The sequence below is a fragment of the Notolabrus celidotus genome, chromosome 17 (genome assembly GCF_009762535.1).
Source record: "Notolabrus celidotus isolate fNotCel1 chromosome 17, fNotCel1.pri, whole genome shotgun sequence".
NCBI classification, from domain to species: Eukaryota; Metazoa; Chordata; class Actinopteri; order Labriformes; family Labridae; genus Notolabrus; species Notolabrus celidotus.
The window spans coordinates 26,117,350-26,138,910 of NC_048288.1; the positions used below are offsets into that span (position 1 = coordinate 26,117,350).

A 21,561-nucleotide genomic window follows, 5' to 3' on the forward strand; every position below is an offset into this window, starting at 1 on the left:
AAAAATGAAACAAATCTTTCACCTTTCATTATAATCTGATAGAAATGACACCTTCAGAAGCCTCTCCACCAAAGAGCAACACATATGAGTTCAGTGTGCTTGCAGGCATCGCAGGGGCCCACAGAGGCATGGTACATGAACCAGCAAATGGTGTGGCAAATTAAATTCTTGTGCAAACAGCATCAACGCCGTAACACGCGGAGCTCACAGAGAGAGGGGTTCATGACCCCGAACAAACACATTTAAGGATCCCACACAAAGTTAGGAGAGGAAATGTGACGCACAGCCAAACATTTAAGGAAGACTAATTCTTAGAGACACTCCACATGCATGAAGCTGCCCGGGTCGACTCACGAAAGAGACGTGATTTACCCTGTGGAGGGGAAACTAGGTCAACCTTCAACTTCTGCCACCTTAAAGTCTACACACACACCAACACACAGATATACAGCTCATTCTAAATATATCATAATCAGCATTAAGAACCCACACTGCATAATCTGGGTGTAATTGTCGACTATTAGAGCACCAGAGACAATATTCAGCATGCTCCAGGTGTTATCGTACATCACACTGACACACATGTACAGACGCACACACACACACAGCTAAATGGGGAGTTTTGGTTCTTTGTGATGAGCTGGGAGTGGGTGAAGGTCTGCAGCTTTCAGGGTTAATGGATGGTCTCTGCAGAGTGTGATGAAGACAGTGGTCCTTAATCGTATCATTAACGCCACACTGTAGAAAAAACCTCTCTGCATTACTTTCTGCTTGTTAGTTCAACTAGTTAACCTTCTCTCACTTCACCAGGAGGTTTCACTCATTACTTTTCTCTAACCTGCTTGTTTTCTCCAAGTTTGTTGAACGTTTGAAAGTGTTTTTTTAACATGTCTACTGGACAAAGAAGTCAAGATTGGACCAGAAGCATTCAGTCAAGAAAAAGCAGAACTTTTTGGTTGGATAGGTGAAGTAATTAAGTGCTGTAAACTAAATGCACAAGTTGTAGGCTGGGACGTAAATTTCCAATGTGCACAGATAATGTTAAAACAGAGCTTTTTAGAGCTTGCAGTCGAGTCGCTGCTGTTGACGTTCAAGACTCCATAGGCAACAGCATCAACTACTACTACTATCCGTCTCATCACTATCATTGCTCTCTCTCTCTTATTCTCCTCTATCCCTCTTTCCAACGCCAATTTGGTCTCAGCAGATGTCTATCTAACATGAGTCTGGTCCTGCTGGAGGTTTATGCCTGTTAAAGGAAGTTTGTCCTTGCCTCTATAACTTGCTAAATGCTGCAACGTGCTCTGCTCATGGTGGATTAAGATGAGATCAGACTGAGTCCTGTCTGTAAAATGGGACTGGATCATATCCTGTCTTGATGTTGGGTCTTTGTTAATGTTATAACATAGAGTACGGTCTAGACCTGCTCTGTTTGTAAAGCATCTTGAGATAACATTTGTTGTGATTTGGCGCAATAAAAATGTAGCTCTAGCGAAAGTTCAGACAGGAAGACTATAAAAGCAATCACAGCAGTTGTTTAACTCTCCTCTCCCTCATTCAATAGCTCACCAGCTTCCAGCTGCACACTCCGGAGCTGTCATTGGTTAATCAGAGGTGGCTGTCGTCCAATAGCTCAGTGGCACGCCCTTATTGTCAGCCTATCAACTTTCTGCTGTCTTTTTAAATGTGTCTCTCTCTCCTGCTAGTTCCTTCATGCATTAATGGTGCGCACCCCTCCACCTCACCATCTCCAATTGGTCTCTGCAAGTCTTCAATTCCTAGGATTCATCAACCACCACCAGTGTCTGGACTCTAGAGGGATTTCTTCTGCTGATGCTCACAAAACTATCCTCATAGAGTCCTTACGCCAAATATTTCTGTCAAGTTTCATTATTCATTAAGTTGTAATAAATAACATTTAATCTTCAAACTGTCTCTCTCCTGATTGAAATAAAGATTGATTGATTGATGATTGATTGTACTCTTTCTACTGCTCATTTGTGGTGCAGTTACAGTAGAGCTAAAGTAGAAAAGCTTCAGGTAGCATATAAGGATGCAGACAGAATCTTTCTCAAATTACCAAGATGGATGAGTGCAAGCTTTATGTTTGTTTCTAATAATGTATCAACATTTCATGCTGTGCTAAGGAATGTTATATATAAATTAATGTGTCACTTAGTTGATTCAAGAAATACAAATTTAAGGGAGATGACTCAGCCCACATTTAGTGACACATGGTATTTTCCTTGTTTTTGGAAATACTGGAACAAATGTTGTTTTATGCTTTAACTGTATTATATGATCTTTGTTTCTTGCTGGCCCTGTGTTGTATTTGTTATTGTTTATTTCTAGTGTCACGCTGATATGGACCTATGGGTCTGATATAAAGTATAAAGAATAATTGATCATTTAAAGGTAAAAGTTAACAGGTTTGATTTGTGGAAGAGCTCTCTCAGCAGCAACAACTTGACATAAACTTTAATTTTCAGTGAAATCCACTTAATGTTGGTTTAAAGAAAGTGGTTGGGGTGGTGGAAGGAAATTCAGAAGAGAGTAAAGTTACTGTTTCTTTATATTTCCTGCCTTAAAATTGTTTTCTATCTGCCAGAAATTTTAATTGAAGCAAGAAAAAAGCTACTTTCCTTTTTCTCAGCTTTTAAAGAGTGTATATGATCAATAGACCTATTAAAGTACCATTTCCACCAGGCTTAAAAGGGAGAGAATATCATGTTTCATCATTATGTTGAGTTAATCATCTACATTTAAATGTGGAATGTGTCTCATACACCTTTTATGGTTTGACCTGTGGGGAAAAGTGCCCACAAGAAAAAGCACAAGAAAGAAAAGAAGAACGAGCACACTCAAATCTATTAGGATCCCGGCTCTAATTTATTCATGGCGTTTTTGTTAGAGAGTTCATTTTCAGTTCTCTTTCTTAATACTTTTTTCAATTTGCATTTATCAAATCTGAAGCTGAAATTTAATAAAAAGTCTAAATATCAACAAAAAGTTTTGAAGGCTTATCTGAGTTGGAGTAAAACGCCTTGAAGTGCAATCAAAGCAGACAGCGCCATAATTAAAACTTGTGAAATGATCTATGCATGGACTACGCTGGCGGCTGTGGCTCGGTGGGTGGAGTCGGCCTCAGCTAATGGCCCCGTACTAGAGCAGCCTCTACTATCAGTGAGTGAATGTTGGGTGAATGTGGCCAGTAGTGTAAAAGCGCTTTGAGTGGTCAGAAAGACTAGAAGGAAAGTTATAAGTACAAGTCCATTTACCATTTACATATCCCCTATAAAAGGGCAGTGTAGCACTTTGTTTGCTTTTAAACGTGCACAGAGTTAGAAGGTTATGAAGCGACAAATCACAGCTGTTATGTATCGTTGTGGAATAGTGAGTGTCAAGGACATGTGCAAAATCAGCAGACTTCCAGCATCCCAGAGAAGAGTATTTATGTACTGGTTACTTACTTCACTTAAAGGTGACATATCATGCAAAATCGACTTTTTAATGGTTCTCTACTTGAAATATGCCTCCCTGGCATGTCTACAAACCCCCCGAAAATAAAAAAAATTATTCTGCCCCTGTTCTGATTTCTCCACCTTTCTGTAAATGTGTGCTGAAACGAGCCGTTTCAGTTTTCAGTGTTTTTCATACGTGATAACACCATCCGGTCTGTAACAGAAGTCAGAGCTCGGAGCTTGTTCAGCCCATAGACTGTATAAAATACAACTCAACCCCTCCTCAGGTTTTCACTACCTGCACACGTGTACTAACAAGGAGCTTAGGAGGGAGGCATGCTAGTTGTAGGCTGTCTTAATAAACACAAAGGTCGGTTTTACTCCCCACGTCTGCAGATTTGAAGATCTAGTGGATGATTTTTATTTTTCATGCAAAAGTGCTAGCGCTAGTTAGCATAGCCACATAGCTACATGTTCGTAGCTGTGTACCAAGACACACGTCTACATACTGACAAATAAAACAACAAGAAACACTAAATCTGTGACCAATGGTTCAGAAAGGTCCTGCTGCAGGCGCCTCTCCGTCAAGATCAGACTCTGGATCAGATTCAGAGGGTTGAAGTAACGCGGATCTGTGAGCAGCCGTGTATATTCAGCCAACATGTAAACATTAGATCAACGTGCTGGAGAGTCGAGGCCACATCCAATTCCTGAGGGGGCGTGGTCAGAGAGCTCATTCTCATTTAAAGGCACAGACACACAAAACAGAGTGTTCTGAGCAGGGCTGAAAAAGAGGGTTTTTCAGGCATGCCAAAATCTGATTTCAAAGTGTTTTTTTGAGCATAAACTTCAAAGACATGTTTTGGGGACCTCTTAGACCAATATATTTTGATGAAAAAGAACGCAATATGTCACCTTTAAAACTTGCTTGTTGATCCAAACAGCTGATCGGCGTGTATCCGTGCTCAAGCAGCGGAAGAACACCGTTCTGTGTGGCGCGTCTGAAAATAGTGCCAAAACAAAGGAGGTTTCTGACGGCAAACTGAATAGCTCCAATTTTTCTACTGGTTCATGCATTTGCACCGTGATGAGTACCTGGACCATAATTTCTTAACTTTGGTGAAATTACACGAAATAGGAGGCCCCGTCCGCAGAGAATTGTAGCCTAGCTTACCGGCCGGTCCACTGGGAATTTTCTCATTAAAGGGGAAGAGCTCACCGGCACGCATTGTGGCTAGCAGGAGCAATAGTGTACTGTAACTCATACGACCCCACTTCAAAAAAACTGAAATATCCATTTAAAGTCTTATGTCTAAAGCATTAGTGACGTTTAAAGCTTCAAACGTCACTGAACACACAACAATTCATCTTCCATAGAAGCCCTAACACAGAGGCTGTGTTTTCCACATTAGTAATACAAGCCAAGGTATTAGTATCATCCCCCGATCTCTACTTAAAAGAGGCAGAGCATGTGTTTGCTGTAACTTACTGCTTACTTTTGTGGTCTTATATGTAAATGGAAACAAGAGGTGAGTAAAGGTAACAAGTTTGACCCCTTGATCACTGCGTCTCTGTGATGTGAAAGTGAAAATGATTTTTCTTCACTTTGCTGCTGACTCTTTCTTTTTGGATTTTTATTTTCTAAGCCTTTTTCAAACAAAATCCCAAATTTTAACTAGTCTGTGGATGAATCAGAAAAGAGGAGGATTAAGAAGAGAGATCAAACCTGAACCAAAACATGCATTATTTCTAAGCAGGCAAACACACTGCATCATCAAATATTTCAAAAACTTTCATTCACACCCCTCTTCACTCTGGTGAAACATTAAAGCTTCAAATAACTTGTTTATTTCATAATGAGGCTTTTTCAGTACACTTAACTTTTAGGAATACACCAGAGGAGCAGGATTATACTGTACAAGATAAGCAATAATACCAGGATAGATGGAGGATGTCCTGCTCTCCCTTGTGGCTTTTGTTGGTGGATAAAGGTGTCAAGTTACTCTGGGAAAAGGCTCTAGACACCTATGAAACATCTCACCATAGCTGTTTGTTCCTTGACATCCAGGCTAGTTTGTAGCTGGTTACTAGCTTGTTAAGTAACCACTAATTGCCAACACCAGAAATTGGTCTCACAGACCCACCATTAATACCAGGAGACTTTTTTGTTAGACTTTTCCCTGACAACAGTTTGATTGGATGTAAGAGGTCAGGTCTATTTCAAATACATTGTGTAGTGCAGTGTTTTTCAACCTTTTTTGAGCCAAGGCACATTTCATACATTAAAAAAATCCTGAGGCACACCAACAACCAAAAGTTTTATAAAATGACACATTTAGCCTCTCAATTTATGAATCTAATTATCTGAGAGGGGGGCTTTGGCTACTTCTTTAACTGTGTCAGGGCAAAGCATCTTATTTACAATGGCTTTTGCAGGTAGTATTAATGTCTCTGCCATAATGTGTGGCTATTTTGATTTGACTACAAGTTCAGCTACTAAGTAGCTAGCTTTGAGAGCTCTCGCAGTCATTGTTGTAATTTTTTCTCATAAAAGTTGCCTTTTCATCCACCCATATTACTCTCTTCATCCGGGTTAGAAATTTGTCCAGGGCCCAGTTTGGAGTTTTTATTTTTCCTTTTTGAACATTGATCCATCACTGTTATACGCCTACGTCTTGTCACATACACATCTCCCGCGCATCATTAATTCTATTGTCTTAAATTAACAAGGTCATAAGTGCGCTTTATTGCCACCCAGTGGATGGGTAGCACAGGTCAGTACATGGACAAGTATTTGATTACTCCGCCAGTCACTACACTGCAGGCACAGACACACTACATGGCAAAATATTTGCAGTATATAAATAATATTTTTTGGGCTAATTAAGTGAAATTTGATAGTGTCCCACAGCACACCTGACGATCTGTCACGGCCCACTAGTGTGCCATGGCACAGTGGTTGAAAATCACTGGTGTAGTGCATCTGCAGGCACATGCAAAATATCTGATATCTAAACACATTAAAAAGACAGTTTTAGTTTTTCTAATATTCCTACTTTCATTCGCAGACTCCCACCTGTCTGATGGCGCGCAGCAGCCTGCCATAGGAGTACAGGATGACGCAGAACGGCAGGACCAGGCAAAAGGTGAACAGGCAGATGATGTAGGAGATATTGTTTGCCGTCTGGGTCCTCCAGTCCACCGAACAGGTTGTGCCGGGACCCTCGGGCCCATATCTGCTCCAGCCCAGCAGCGGAGGTACAGTCCAGACCACCGAGTACATCCACGAGAAGCAGATTCCTCCTAGCGCCGGGCGGAAGTTTCGGCCATCGGCTATGGTGGTCGCCATCATGGTGCAGTAACGCTCATAGGACAGAACGGCGAGGGAGATCAGGGAGACGATGCCTGGGGAGGAAGAAACAACCAGCAGGTGTGTAACAACATACTTTGGCATATTGTGGCACAAATAGAGTCTGAAAAAAGGGACACAATGTTGAGTAAATCTCAAAGTATCAATATTGGATTGGAGGAGGACATGTGGAGAACCAAAGAGCCGCTTTTCTTCTAATTTGAGCATCTGTTCTGTTTTCGCTCCAAGATAGTTAGAAAACTGGACTAAAACAAAGACTGAAGTACATTTTCTGCATTGGTCTGCACAAGTCCGTTTTTTTCATGCACACAAGATAATAATTACCACCTTAAGGGGCTACATGCTTTCTTGATACTTTCTTAGTACTTTTTTAAAACAGGGTCAAATTACTACAATAGGTGAAGGATTTGCGGTGTAGTTGCAAGTTGTTTTGCAGTAGACTTAATGTTTCTTTTCATTGAAATGCCTGTTTTTGTTGCGACATTCAATAAGCTAATCATCATTACACTCTCATCTGTCAAAGTCTGCTCACACTGAAACATACATGCACAAAAACAGTGATTAACCTGAGCAGCAGGCTTCATCTACATGTTAATTGTCCGATAGGTGAAGGTCTTCTGTTGCAGTAAATTGCTCCCAAAGTGGCTAAGTCTGAAATCAGAGCTAATCAGTGCACACAGAAGGGAAAGTGCTGGTCCAGAGGCTCTTCACCTCCATCATCTCTGGGTCTCTCAGGTTCAGAGCTTTTGATTATAGACAATCAGAGCATCTCCGTGTGGAATGAGGGTGTCTGATTGGCTGACACCACGGCGTGTTTGGTGCGGACGAGTAAGAGTAAGAGTCTTGAGAATAATAGAATTAATAATGGGTGTATGTGTGCATGTTTGCAGGTAGATGAAGAGGGGATAAGAGCACTCTTTATTCATTAGCGGAGTACTCTAGTTTGATGAAGCAGGGGGACTTCACAAGTCTACCCTTTAAGGTCAGAGAGAGGCTTCATTTACATATTATGTGTTAAGTAATTAAAACAAAGAATCCAATGAGGCTTTTAGGTCAAACTGACAGTGATAAAGACTTAAAAACTATCTAATTTTAATTTAACTACCAAATTGTTCTTTGTCATAAATATTCAGTTTGTTAAATTAATTGATACAGCTTACAATTTCTATTACTCCCACTAAGAGTCGCCAAAATCAAGATACTTTCACATTCAACATGTGGATGTTAAATGATGTGAAAAAAATATTTAAATTAAAGAAGAATAAGGGCAAAGTTACACAATTGTTGAATTTGAAAAGGTGAATTTTGAATTTTGCACTCTAGAAAGTACCTTCCCTAAGAGGTTAAGTCCTGCACATAAGATAAGTAGAGGATGGGACTTAATTCATCCTGAAGGAAAGTCTAGTTCCAGATCAGAAATACTGTACAAAATACATGCATGTGCAATATACTAATGGAAATGAATATATGTGAAATATATTAGGGTCAAATGCAAAGAAAATGTGCTTATAATATAGAGAAAATATAAGTCGGATAGGTTTAGTATCTCAGGTGAGCAAAGTAGAAATGAAATGTCGTCATACTGGCAGTAGAATCTGCAGTTACACATCAATGTAACAAAAAGCTATTGCATTGCTGTTAGAGCCATAGAGTAATTTGAGTATATGTGCCTTTGACTGTCATGCTGCAGGTAATTGGTGCTGCTAAATGGGAGCAACGGAGCAACTGAGCATGTGCGCTGCAATGTGTGCTTGATCTGAGCAGGACAAGGAGCAACATATTTTCTAACCGTAGCTTTGTTTTTTTTTTAATATAGTTTTGTCGCTTTTGTTGAAATGAAAGCTATTAGCGACGAGAAAAGTGATTTTTGTTTGTTGATATTTTTGAATAAATTCTCAGTTTGTTTAATTTCACACGGCATCCATTTCATTTTTGAGTAAACCTGTTTTAGAAAACACAAATCAGAACTATCATGTCCTGCAGAAGTGACCAAGAAGGTTTTTGCTAAAAGTTGCCACTATAATTGCATTAAAAAACATGCTTCAGACAACTTTGTTCGACTTGTGTGCAAGCAGGAGAACCAGAACACTTCACGGTTTACATAATACAATCTTAGAAAGATGATATGTTTACCTCCTTAGCAAATGGTTTTCTAAATTGCGCAAAAAATCATGTAACTGCCTCTTTAACCATTAACAGAATAACAACACAGTTAGCAAGTGCACCAGTCATTATTTAACTGTCTGAAATCCCAATTATTGTGTCTTCACGTTAAAGCTGCAGTGAGGAACTTTGTTTGTGTTGATTTTGGCGCCCCCTGTGGACATCTTTATTTCTTTTTTTTAAGTTACATTTTTTGGCATTTTTGCCTGTATTGATAGAACAGCTGAAGGGAAACAGTGGAGAGAAATGTGAGGGAGGACATGAAGCAAACAGTCAAGGCTGGTAGTTGACCTCTGCGATGAGAACTATTGCCTCTGTACATGGGGCGTGCTTAGACTGCTAGGTCACCGGCACCCCTTTGTATGCCATGGTAGCATTTTCTGATAAGAAAAGAAAAAACTAATTGCATCAAGTTTTGGAAAAGTACTTCTAAAGCATCAAACTAAACCCTGATGAAATATTTGGAATTCATGTGACAAAAGGAAAACTGTGGGTAAACAAGTCAAAAGAATATCGACAGCTGTGTCCTCGGCCTGGTACGGTTGGTTGATTTAACACAATTGGTCTGCTTCCTCAGCAACACGACATCTCCTCTCAACAGCGACCATTTTTACATTCATTTCCTGTCCTGATTGAACAGTCTGTACTTTGAGCCTGGCGGGATTCAGGGGGACCGGTATCAGTCCCTAACGCTGGCTTTGGCTCAAACATGGCCCACTTTGATTCTCCAGCATGCATTTTAATGGCTTTTTCACCTAAGGCCCGGTTTGTCCTCACCCAGCTCTTCCGTGGAGCCAAATAAATTAATGGTAAAATGAATGACCTCTTGTCCTCAACCTGAGTCAGCACAGGAGCTAATCATCTTTTATTGTTTCATTCTTTTGCGCTCTCTTTCTCCATCTCATCTCACCCTTATCCCCTCTCTCTTTTTCTGTCTTTTCTAATTTGTGTCACCCTCTTTCTCTTTTGTATCTCTCTGTCCTTTCTTTGTTCCCCTATTTTCTTCTTTCTTGTTTCAGGTCCAACTGATGGCAAAGCAGAAATACTGATGCCAAGTAAACCATTTCTCAAACCGCTGCCAAGAGGCTGCTCACTCAGCAACACTTTCAGCACACTAAGATTGAGTTCAACATGCAGTGACCAGTAAGAAAGTGGACATGTTAATGCTGTCTTTTTAAAGAAATGTGATACATTGAAAAAATAATGTTCATGACCCCAAGAGAGGGATTTTCCTGAGCTAGATTTGTCTGGGAGAAAGAAGAAGTTTTGGGTTTCTATGAGTCTGCATTCAAGAGCGTCAAAAGAAAACATGACCTGAACAACACAGTGATTGGATGAAAGGGAATAAAATTTCACACGTGCAACTAATAAGCGCCATGCCCGACTCAGTCAAACAGGATTTTCTCACTCAAAACAAAGATTTGCACAATGGTTCTTTTTTTCAGCCAACAGGAGCTTCATGTTCAACTTTGAGATTCCAGTTTCCCAAAGTTTGTTTGAAGTCTGAAGTTACATCACATGTGAGATTTGCTGCAATAATTGAAACAATATCAGAAACTATCAGCAATCATCTTCCATCTTCTACATTGCTGATCTGCTGCTACTTTATGAACCATCTCAACCTCTGAGGTCATCAGGTACTGGTCTGCTTTCAGTCCCGAGAGTCAGAATGAAACATGGTGAAGCAGCGTTTAGTCATTATGCACCACATATCTGGAACACACTCCTTGAAAACTGTAGGTCTGCTCCAACTCTCACCTCTTTTGAATCAAAGATTAAGACTTTTTAATTTGCCACTGCCTTCCTATCTTAGCTCATTTTAACTCACTTTAAATGCAAATTTGAAATTTACTTTTAATATATTTCTAATTTTCCTTTTCTTTTCAGTTTTATTTTATTTGTCATTTTAATTGTTATTTTCTGCTTGTCTGAATGTTTCCAATGCTTTTAATGTTTTAATGTAAAGCACATTGAGTTGCCCTCGTGTATGAAATGTGCTATACAAATAAAGTTGCCTTGCCTTCTATTATCATCTTACGGCGCTATGTGATATGTGCCTGTGGGATTGGATGCCAACTTTACATTAGTTTTGAAGCCCAATGATGGAAGTCCTCATATTGGAAATGCTGACTCAATCAAACTTCAGTCAATCAAGCCAGCTGCAAAGTGGTAGAGTTGAGGCAAGATCTGATAGGTTTCTATTCTAGTCAATGTGTTAACTTCCACTGGCTCCACTCCATTGTGTTCCGGGTGCATTTCTGACCTGGCAGGTCCGAAATATCCGGTTCATTTTCAGAATAAAACTCTGTGTTATCACCAGATCATATTTCACTTAACTACAACAACAAACCGTCAAGATGAGCAGAGCCAGGCCTGGAGTCAACAGGTCGGAGGTTTTCAGAGGACCAGAAAGACAACATGGATGAAGAGAGGAGGAGGAGAATCATTGATTCAGTAAATACAGCGGGAAAACCTCGGTCACATGACTCCAGCTGTCCAGCGGTCCTGCTCTGTCCTGCGTTCTGAATACGCAACCGGTGGCTGTTGACGGACAAGAGAATAGGCGCAGGAGCCACAGCGTATCGGAGACAACCCAAAACAGATCTAGTGGTCAGCCCTGCCCCTAATGATGTAATCCTCATAATTTTAATATCATCAAAACTAAGGAGCAAAGATAATTTGCAAAGTAGTTGCAGATAATGATATTACTGATCTAATAATGAAAGCAACTTTTAACTCTTCATCTCTGTATTCACATCACTTCACTCCAAGTAACCTCCTCTATCAGTATCCTCTATCAGCCTGAATAATTCAGTGAAGTCATGTTTGTGCTTTAGGGCAGAACAGTCCTCCAAAGAAGTTGCTCTTGTGTCACCTGAACAATATTTAAGCTAAAGCTTAGATAAAAGTCCATGCAGAGGTGAACTCTTTAAACTAACCTGCTGCTTGTTTGATGGTTTTACATTGAGCCTGATTTGATGCCCAGCCCCCCTCACACCTGTCAGCCACAGCCAAGAAACACAATAAAACAAAAAGAGAGCTGGAGTAAATGAAAGAGGGAGAAAGGGACTCATGTCCCAGCCAAAGTGACATGATGAGGTTTGATTACGTTCCTGCTAACAGCCCCTGAGTGCACGCTGCAGTCGCTCTGATGTTGTCTGGATAATTACAGGCGAGAGAACAATGTCTCATTAGTTAATTATCAGATGAACTGGATTCCAACTTAGATAGGCTGACGTTGAAACAAGAGGTTCCAGCTGTTTTTTGTCTCACTCAAGACCTGATGACCTGAGAAAGATCCATTTATGTTCACTGGGCTGTAAGTGCCCTAGTTTCTCTCCTACAATGAGTAACAGGTGTTTCAAGTGAGTTATTGATCAACTGCAAAGTGTTGATTAAAGAGTAATGGGAAGGCTTCTGATGTTTAACATGAAAAGCTGAATTCAGGTCATAAAAGCTGTATTTACTTCTGCTTCGTATTCACTCATCATTGAAAAATGTACTGATTATCTTTGATTGCGTCTGAAAGTACGTTTTCAACCATGATTTCTGCTGCAGGAGGCAGTTTGATCTTTTCTTTGGAGTTTCAATCAGACCTGCTACAAACTCACCTCTCAGACAGTTTGAGAAGGAAGCTTCAAATCCACAGCTACCGATTTAAGAAAAACACTTCAATGAATTTAAATGAACAGCTTCATTAAATTTGATTGGGCACTCTAAGCATATTTTTGCTGCTCATCCAGCTGGTTCTTTTGTCTTCAAAAGAGCATAGATGTGAAACAGAGTGATACCTACTCTGTTCTCATAACGAGCTGTTTAGGTTATCTAAAAACTGGAATGCGTCATTTTGGACAACCTGTATTAACATTATGCACCAGCTCTGAGGGGCAGCAGTAGTTACATCAGGAGTAAAGCATTGGAAGAGGTCCGATGAGGTACTTTAAGAGCAGGCAAAGCTACTACAGGAGTCTCTAACAGTGGACTTTCACCAGATCCGTGTCCTGGTCCATCTCACATTCGCTGCAGTCTGGCTCCGTGCTCTCTCATCTGTCAACACCCACCGGTTGTGTTTTTGGAATGCAGCACGGAGCAGGATTGTCCTCTGAAAACCTCTGACCTGTTCACTCCAGGCCTCATCATGACGGTTTGTTGTTGTAGTTAAGTGAAATACGATCTGGTGATAACACAGAGTGTTTTATTCTGAAAATTAACCGCATTTTTTCATTTTATTTTGGTGCCTGACTTCCTGTCCCGCTCAATCTTCGCTGTTGAGATTGATGCATCGTGCTCCGGCATCCGACAAAAATCAAAGTGATGCGTCTCTAATCCGGAGGGCTCCGACCTGCTGGATCAGCGATCCAGTTTGCTGGTGTACCACAGGGCTCCATCCTCGGGCCCCCTTGCTGTTCACTTATAAAGATGATTATGTGCCTTATGGCCACACAATAAACACAACTGGATGCATGTCAAGCAAGCATCTTAATGGTGATAAGAACTTTTAACAGGCTTTTTAATCATCTGATAACATGTCAAATGAGCATCTTGCAAGACTATCAATTTTATCTTTAGGAATAACACACCCTAAAACCTAGAAAATGGCCTTGGTGTATGTAATGCAGTCTGTTTTAGGGGTATCTCAGTCCACAATGTGCCGTTTCTGTGCAGCTGTGTAGCTCTTTCTAATACCATCTATTTTCTCTCTTACTAGCTTCCATTAGGGTTGTTAAAGTCAGCCTGTGGTAACTTTAAAAGCTGTGAAGTAGGGACCAACTGCCTGCGACCAAGAGTCACCACCAACCTCCCCTTCTTACTTCATACGTCTTGAATTGAGGAGTCTTTTCAATCACTCCACAGGGTTTATTTACGTAACAGTGTAACAAAGTTTTCTGTAAATACATAGTTTTTATGACCCCATGAGGGGGGGAGAAAGCTGTTAAAATGTGCTGCCTCAGACCTGGTCCACGTTGCTATGTAGCCTGGAGTGTTTGCACAGCAAAGGGGTCGCCTGCAGTACACAGTGAATGAGGGTGAATTTTCAGTCACGTCATGTAGCGTGCGGTGGGTTATGGTGGTGGTTGCACTAGCCCCCATGAGAGGGCTTCTTCCTGACAAAGCCTGAGGTAGATCATAACGCTGTTTTCTGGATAAAATACCAAGACACGGTAAAAAACCCCTGACTGCATTTTACAGCATTATGGTGTCACTTTTTAGATGAAGGTGTCAAAAAGAAATTTTAAACACCTTGTTTTATGACACTTATACAATGAAATAAAAGTTTCTGATTCTGTGTCATTATTCTCTCCACTGGTTTCCCTTTGAGGTTTTAGAGTATGACTGTGACAAAAAGTATTCAGTTGAATCCTGTGTGGTATTAAAAGACTTAAAGTTAACTTTGTGAGCTCTGCAGGGGCCTTGAAGTGATCATTTCAGTTTTAAAAAAAGTCCTGATTGAAGCACTTCAACACTACAATTTCACTTTTAACCCAGTGTGTTTGTATTTGATTAAGAGATATAATCAAACACCGCTGATGAAGAGAAATTTACTGAGTGCACTTTGCTGCCTGTCTCTTTTTTTAAGCTTTAACAAACTTTTGAGACAAAAAGGAACACTGTGAGGGCGCTGGCACGCACAGCTTTTGCTCAGTTATTGCAATTTAATGCTCTTAGCACAAAGAAACCATGGATAAATATCTGAAGAGGGAAAGCAACTCAAGCTAAAACTCCTCAGGCAGCTTTTTTTTTTTTTTTTAGTTCAGACTCTGCAGGTTTTGATCCAATGAATGCACAGGGATCACATTCATCACTCCCAATAACTTATTATCATAGGTTTGCACAGATTACGAGAGAGCTGACACTAACAATTATTTTTGTTATCCGTGAATCTGACGACAATTTTCTAATGGAATAATTTTTAAAGGGTAACAAAAAAAGACAGAAGAAGCCATTCATGCTCAAACCTGACTCCAGTAAGTAATTTTTTTGGTTGAACTGTTTTATAAAACACAAATAACTTCTATTTACAATAAAAAAAACACATGTAAAATCACAAAATTCAGATTTTAATTATATATTGGTTCAGGAAGTAGTTACTTTTGTGTGCATAGCTCACTTTATGGCTTGATAAATCTGAATTCTTGCATATTAAACCTGTATGTTTTCTATCAGAGCTTTAAAGCTTTCCATCAGCCAGAACACAAGCTGAAATAACTTGACCCTTTAGGTTATTTCTGGAAATTTTCAAACTGGCTTGCATCTCTTCCTGTCCTTCCTCTAGCTGATCAGTCCTGACCAAGCTGTCATGAATCATTCACTACTCACATAAATCTTTGATGCTCGGGTTCCCATCTCTGCTCTCTGGTCGTTTCAGGGAGCCAGTGACCGGCTCCGGTACAAAATCCAATCTCTAAAAACTTCTTATTCAGATCTCTTCAAATAATGAGGCCTCAAATCTTCTCTCACACACACTTTTGATGTTATTGATTGTTTCTTGTTTTATTCTGCAGACGCTTCTGAACATTCAGCACTCTGGAAAGTGGAAAGCTAACAGTGAGAAGTTTGCAGGTCATGGTATAAACTGCAAATGAGATCAAAATCGTGTATGACTCATTACAGAGTAAATGTCAGCTTTTTGGAAGATGTGCTTCTGGCATGTACATGGTTGTGTTGGCAAGCTGTTGGTGCCATCAGAAGCTGCAAAGGGGAGTTAGAGAGGGATTTAGTCAGAATCCTTCAATTTGATGGGGGGAAGATAGAAAACAATCCAGGTCAAAGTGGTCTAAGGAGAGGGGGTGGTCACTGTGATATGAAAAACTGCTGATTCAAGAACAAAAAATTTGTTGAAAAGCAACATTTTCTGCAATTCATGACTCCATAAGAAGACAACTCTTTGAAGAACAATAATAATTCACAACTTTTTAAGATTCCACAGTAAAAAGAGCGACAGCTTACAGCAAGACAAGACTTCAAAAACTCTTTACTGTGAGTCCAGACTCATAAATGACAGAACACAGATTCCAGAGTAACATTTTCTGCAATTCCAGACTCTGTAAAAAAAACAGCTACAATACAGGAGCAACAAATTATCATCTCACTGTCCCCCTCAGAGTCTGGACTCCACAGAAAACACATTATTTTTAAGTGCAGCAAAATCACCCGGCTTGAACTCCTGAAAACAACCAGAAAAGTTCTCATTTAAGAGCAGCAACACATTCCAGCAAGCCTTTCCTCCGTAGAGAAAACAACAGATTTAAAAGCAACACCAACACCTTACTGCACTTCCCTGCTGATTCAGACTCCAGAGAGGAAACAACTTATTTAAGAGCAACAACAATGACACTTTAGTGCATGGTACTGTTAGTCCTGACTCTAGAGAGTGAGAGAAATGATTTAAGAGCAGCAGCTCCTCATAGCCAGTCCAGACTCAAGAGAGGGGAAACACATTTTTCAAGTGCAGTAACACCTGACCAATCCGTGCCCAGAGACTTGGAGGGAAATTTTTCACGCCAAGAAAACATTTGATTTTAATGAAACAGAAAGTCTAGATTCAAGAGCGGAAAGTACTGATTAAAAAGCAGCAACAGACACAACCAAGACTCAAACTGAAAACAAGTCTAACAACCTTTGATTTATTTGTAACTGGATGCTTTGGGGAAATTGTTTTTCTCCACTTCCATGCGAATAAACACTTCGATTTAGAATAAATAAAACTGAGTCCAGACTCCAGATGGAGAACAGCTGATTTAAGAGTATCAGCACTTTGATCAAACCCCAGATTCCAGGAAGAAGAGCACTTTTTTAATAGCAGTGATGCATTAATGCAAGCCAAAACTCCATGAAGAAAATGATAAACCCTCAATAAACATGTTAAAGATCAAGCCCAAGACACAATAATTGATTCCAGAGCAGCAACATTTTGACATGCAGTATCCCATTGAGAAAACCAATGATTTCTAAAAGCAGCAACACTCAATGAATTTTAATTTTTATATGAAAAAGTTTTAAAACTTTCACCCTGACAGAAATGGAGTCATTAAAGCTCCAGTAAGGATTATTTTTAGTTAAGGTAGTTATGAAACAAACTGAAATAAATACTGACACCTCTTTATGACCTACAAAAGCAAAGAAGACCATCAACAGGATCAGTTACTATTTCTACATCCTTATTTTTTAATATACAAACAACTGTCGGGGGTAGGTGTCAGACCAAGTGATGATCTGCACACTGCTGTACGTACAGCCTTTTTGTTGCCATCTCTACCACAAGGGTTTTCAATCTGTGATTCAGTTGAGTGATAAAAGAGAGCCGGATGAGATTTTTGTCAAGAAACACTAACTATACATCACCAGGACAAAATCAGCACAAACTGCTTTGTCCACAGGGGGCGCAAAAATCAACACAACACAAGTTTCTCACAGGAGCTTTAAAGGACAGCATGTCAAATCAGATAAATCTACAGATTTAAGAACATCCATACCTCTTTGCTGGTCCAGATTTATATGAGAAATAAATGCAACAACTTTCACCCGACTGTTGTTCAAAATTCTAGAAGGGGTCAAAACTCAAGCAACACTTTTAGGTTAAAGAACAACTTTATTCTTAGATCAACGCGTTACGGCTTGTGGTCTTAGAATAAAGTTGTTATTTATCCTAAAAGTGTTTAGACTTCCTTTTCCTCACCGTGCACCTTGGAAGCTGATGAAGTTGTGCTAGAATCCTCCACTCTGATTCAAAATTTAAGAGGAAAACCACTGTACTGCTAGTCCAGACATCCAGAATCTATGGAGGGGAGCTTTAACATCACCTTACTTGAACCCCGGACTCCAAATATAAAGAGCACTGATTTAAAGTGTAGTTCCTTCAAGTCCAAACTTCACTGAGAAAACAAAAGATTTAAAATCAAATTTAAGGACACTTCACTGACTGACTCTCATGAGGAAACAACTGCTTTAAAGGTGAGAACACCTGATCGCACCTGGGAGCACTTTAAGTCCAGACTTCATAGAGAAAACAACTGATTTAGGAGCATCAACAACTCTTATTTGAACCTCAGACCCCAAAGAGGAAAGCACTGATTTGAGTGCAGCAATGCATTTCTGCAAAGTTCAAACTCCATGGAGCAAACAACAGCACTTAACTGCACCTTCCTCTGAGTTCAGACCCACAAAACAACACATGGGAGTGCAGTAATATTTCACTGAAACCCCTAACTTCATGCCTGAGAGCACCGATTTAAGATCAGCAATGTACATCTGCAAGTCCAAACCGTACTGCCTGAATCCAAGGAGGAAACAACTGATTTAAGGGCATGAACACCCAACTGCACCTCGGAGCTCTTAGAGACCAGACTCCAGAGAAAAAACAGCTGATTTAAGAGCAACATCATCAACACTTTAGTGCACCTGCGAGTACTTCTAGTCCTGACTCTAAAGAGGAAGCAAAAAATTGAAGATCAACAGAGAGTTCCTGATGCTTTAATACTGTAAGTCCTGACTTCACAGAGAAAACTAAAGATTGAAGAGCTATAAAATCACTCCAGAGAGCAGTAAATGTGACCAAAATAACTCTGGACGAGGTCGATGAGGGAGAAAAGACGCTGTTCTTTATTTTATTAACAGATAGATTGTTTACTGACTCATGCAGTCAATCACAGGGTTCCTAAATAAAAAGAGAGGTCACTAAATGTTGACACCCTGATCATTATTTCTCTCTTTCTGGTTTTGTGGTTCCAATGGCAAGGAAATGAGGACCTTCTCCTCTGCCGAGGTGTTAGATATATTGATCCCTGGAGGTGTTTAAAGTGATATCACCATGACTAAGAGGTCACAGGTTTGAGTCTGGTGAGGAGCTCTGTCAAGAATCCTGTGTGCACCAATTTGTACAACCACAAAGGGTCTTCATTTGAGCTGATTATGTGCAGTTTCATTATGTAATACAAACAGTAATTCCATTCCTGAATGTTTTTGAGGATGCATCAAAGTTACCACTGTTATAAAATTGAACACGCCACAGTATCAGATCATTCTGTCCCTGAAGGAAAGTCATTTTACAGGCTTACAGTGAATGAGCATTATCAGCAGTGAACAGCACATTGCTTGCAGAACTTAATGGGATTTTAATTGTAATTAACTGCTGAATGAAACGGGTTAACAGGGTTTTAATCATGTTAATGTTTACAGGCATTGACTGCAGATTTTCTTCATGCTTCAAAGAGCATCTGCAGGAACGAAGAGACTTTTTATGCTTTGTAAAATCGTTTTAGATAAACTCATGTACTGTGGCAACATTCAATGGACACAAGATGTTAACACTTTTAGCGTCATTTAAAGTTTATAGTTTAGTTTAGTTTATTTATTATTCATCGTGTCGTGCACCTTAAGGTGTCCAGCCCATGTGGACAAGACACTACAAAAACAAAACAAAATAGGAGCAACAACATAAGAAGAAAAAGAACAATAGAAGAAAGAAGAGCCGTTACAATACTGCACATGTCTAACAATGACCTAAAGTAATTCGAAAGCACAGTGGTACACTTCAGACATTTGGCAGTGACAACAACTAAATCAGACATAGAGTGTGCTCCTTACACTGCTGAACAGCATTTAACACAAACTGAGCAAACTGGAACACTTTGTGAGTAAACAGGAACTGAAGTCTATCTTCATCAGACATGCAAAACAAATCAGGACAGCTTCCTGATATTTTTTTTTGAAAAGGAGGCACCTGAGCTCATGATATGAAGGACAGTAGAATAAAAAGTGCATTTCATTTTCAACTTCCTCCAGATCACATATGGAACATTTTCTCTCCTCCTCTGGAACAGAGTGGAAGAAGCGACCTGTTTCTAATGCCAGAGGAAGGAGACCACATCTCCATATTTATATGATCAATAGTTATATCAATACGCAACCCAAGGGATTACAGGATCAAGGTCTGATTGGTAGCAGGAGTGACTGATGTCTAAGATGTTTTAAACAGTTTGAAGTGAACATAAGAAAAAGAAACAGGATTTAATTTAGATTTGAGAGGTGTGATTTACTACAAAATAATCAAGCATGTGCTTATAGGTCATTAGGTCTCTGTGACACGTGCTACACAAAAAGAAAACAGCTGCTTACCCAAACATGCGTTCACGAACCCGTACCAAACGCACCCAGCGCGTCCGATCAGCCACCGCCCCTGGGTGCTGGCCGCGAAGCTGAACGGGGTGCCCAGCACGCTGACCAGCAGGTCGCTCACAGAGATGCTCACTAGCAGGAGGTTCATGGGCGTGCGCAGTGCCCGGTACCGGCAGAAAAGCGTGAGCACGAGGAAGTTAGTGAGGAAGCCAAAGGTGCCGATGAAGCCGAGGCACACCGCCACCACCAGGTGCCCTCTCGGGCTCAGGGTCTGAGGAGGCAGAGACCCGGGCACCTGCTCGTACGCATCCGCCGCTGCTGCTGCTGCCGTCGCTGCCGTGCCGCCAGCTCCACCTCCCCCGGTACAGTGCACACAGCTCAGGCTCACGTTGCAAACGATCATTCCGGGCTAAAAGTTTGGACCAGCCCCTAAAGTTTGCACCGACCACCCGGTACCGGTGCTGCTCTTTCGGTCAACCCATCTGAAGAGGCAAAAGCGCACGAGGGAGCACTGTGTTGCACTGCACGCGCATGTGGCAGCTTTCAGTTAGTAAAAAAAAAATTAACTGCTCCACTTCAGAGTCCAAGAGAGCGACTTTGCAAATGAGAGACGATTTAAAGAGCAGATTGAAGTGTCGTATCTTCCCCTCTGCTGTGCGCTCCCGGTCCGCAGATGTGCGCTCGTACTCTGTGACGGCCACCAGAGCAGCGCTTAGTGCGCGTGAGCTTTTATCACCCGCAGCGCCTTTTACGCGCTGAGGGACACAAACCCTCAATGTGAGGCTGCGGTGTGTGTGTGTGTGTGTGTGTGTGTGTGTGTGTGTGTGTATGTGTGTGTGTGTGAGTGAGCATGCATGTGTGTAGTCTCAAACCTTCTTCATTGCATAACAATGTTTCAGAGAACTAAAAAAACACTGCAGAACACGGAGGGAATTAAAAGCGGTGTGATGGTTGCATGTACAGAGCAGGACTCCACTTCGCTCACATTAACATGAGAAAGCCTTCAGGATTGATTTGAACACGATTCGATAGAGATCAACGTTGAGCTGCGAATAAGGAAGAGATCAGTCTGGTTTCACTTGGGGGATAATCTTTATTTGAATTTAAGAAAACAGGAGCTCAGGTCTAGTTTTCAGAGTGGGTGGTTTAAGGGTTGATTGGGTCACATCTGGGTGGAGGGGTTAGGGAATGTAATTAACTAACTAAACAATGGAAATCAATGCCACTATCTCCATCCTCATCCATCCCTACCCTGTATAAGTTATCCTGTTGCTCCAGCTTCTTTCTCTTCTTCATCAGCACGTGTTGACCACGATTTCTTCCCTCTGTGTCTGACTGAGCATACAGATACAGACACTTAAAGGAGGGAGTTGATGCTTGCTTTGCAGTTTTAAGATCAGAAAAAAAGGGGGAAAAGTTGTGTATAGATCTGATCCTTCCTATGCACCTACA

At 40.7% G+C, this 21,561-nt stretch overlaps 1 protein-coding gene across 1 annotated transcript in view; it reads right to left on the minus strand.

Moving 5' to 3' along the window:
- tmtopsb (teleost multiple tissue opsin b) overlaps nucleotides 1-20,805 on the minus strand; it is a 52,507-nt gene extending 31,702 nt beyond the window's left edge. Inside the window, exons 1-2 of the mRNA XM_034705953.1 lie at nucleotides 20,110-20,805; nucleotides 6,538-6,866 (exon numbers count right to left, since the gene is read on the minus strand). Coding sequence (XP_034561844.1) covers nucleotides 6,538-6,866; nucleotides 20,110-20,512 — 732 coding nt within the window. The 5' untranslated portion in view covers nucleotides 20,513-20,805. The remainder of the gene's footprint in view (nucleotides 1-6,537; nucleotides 6,867-20,109) is intronic.
- Nucleotides 20,806-21,561: the final 756 nt, after the last annotated feature.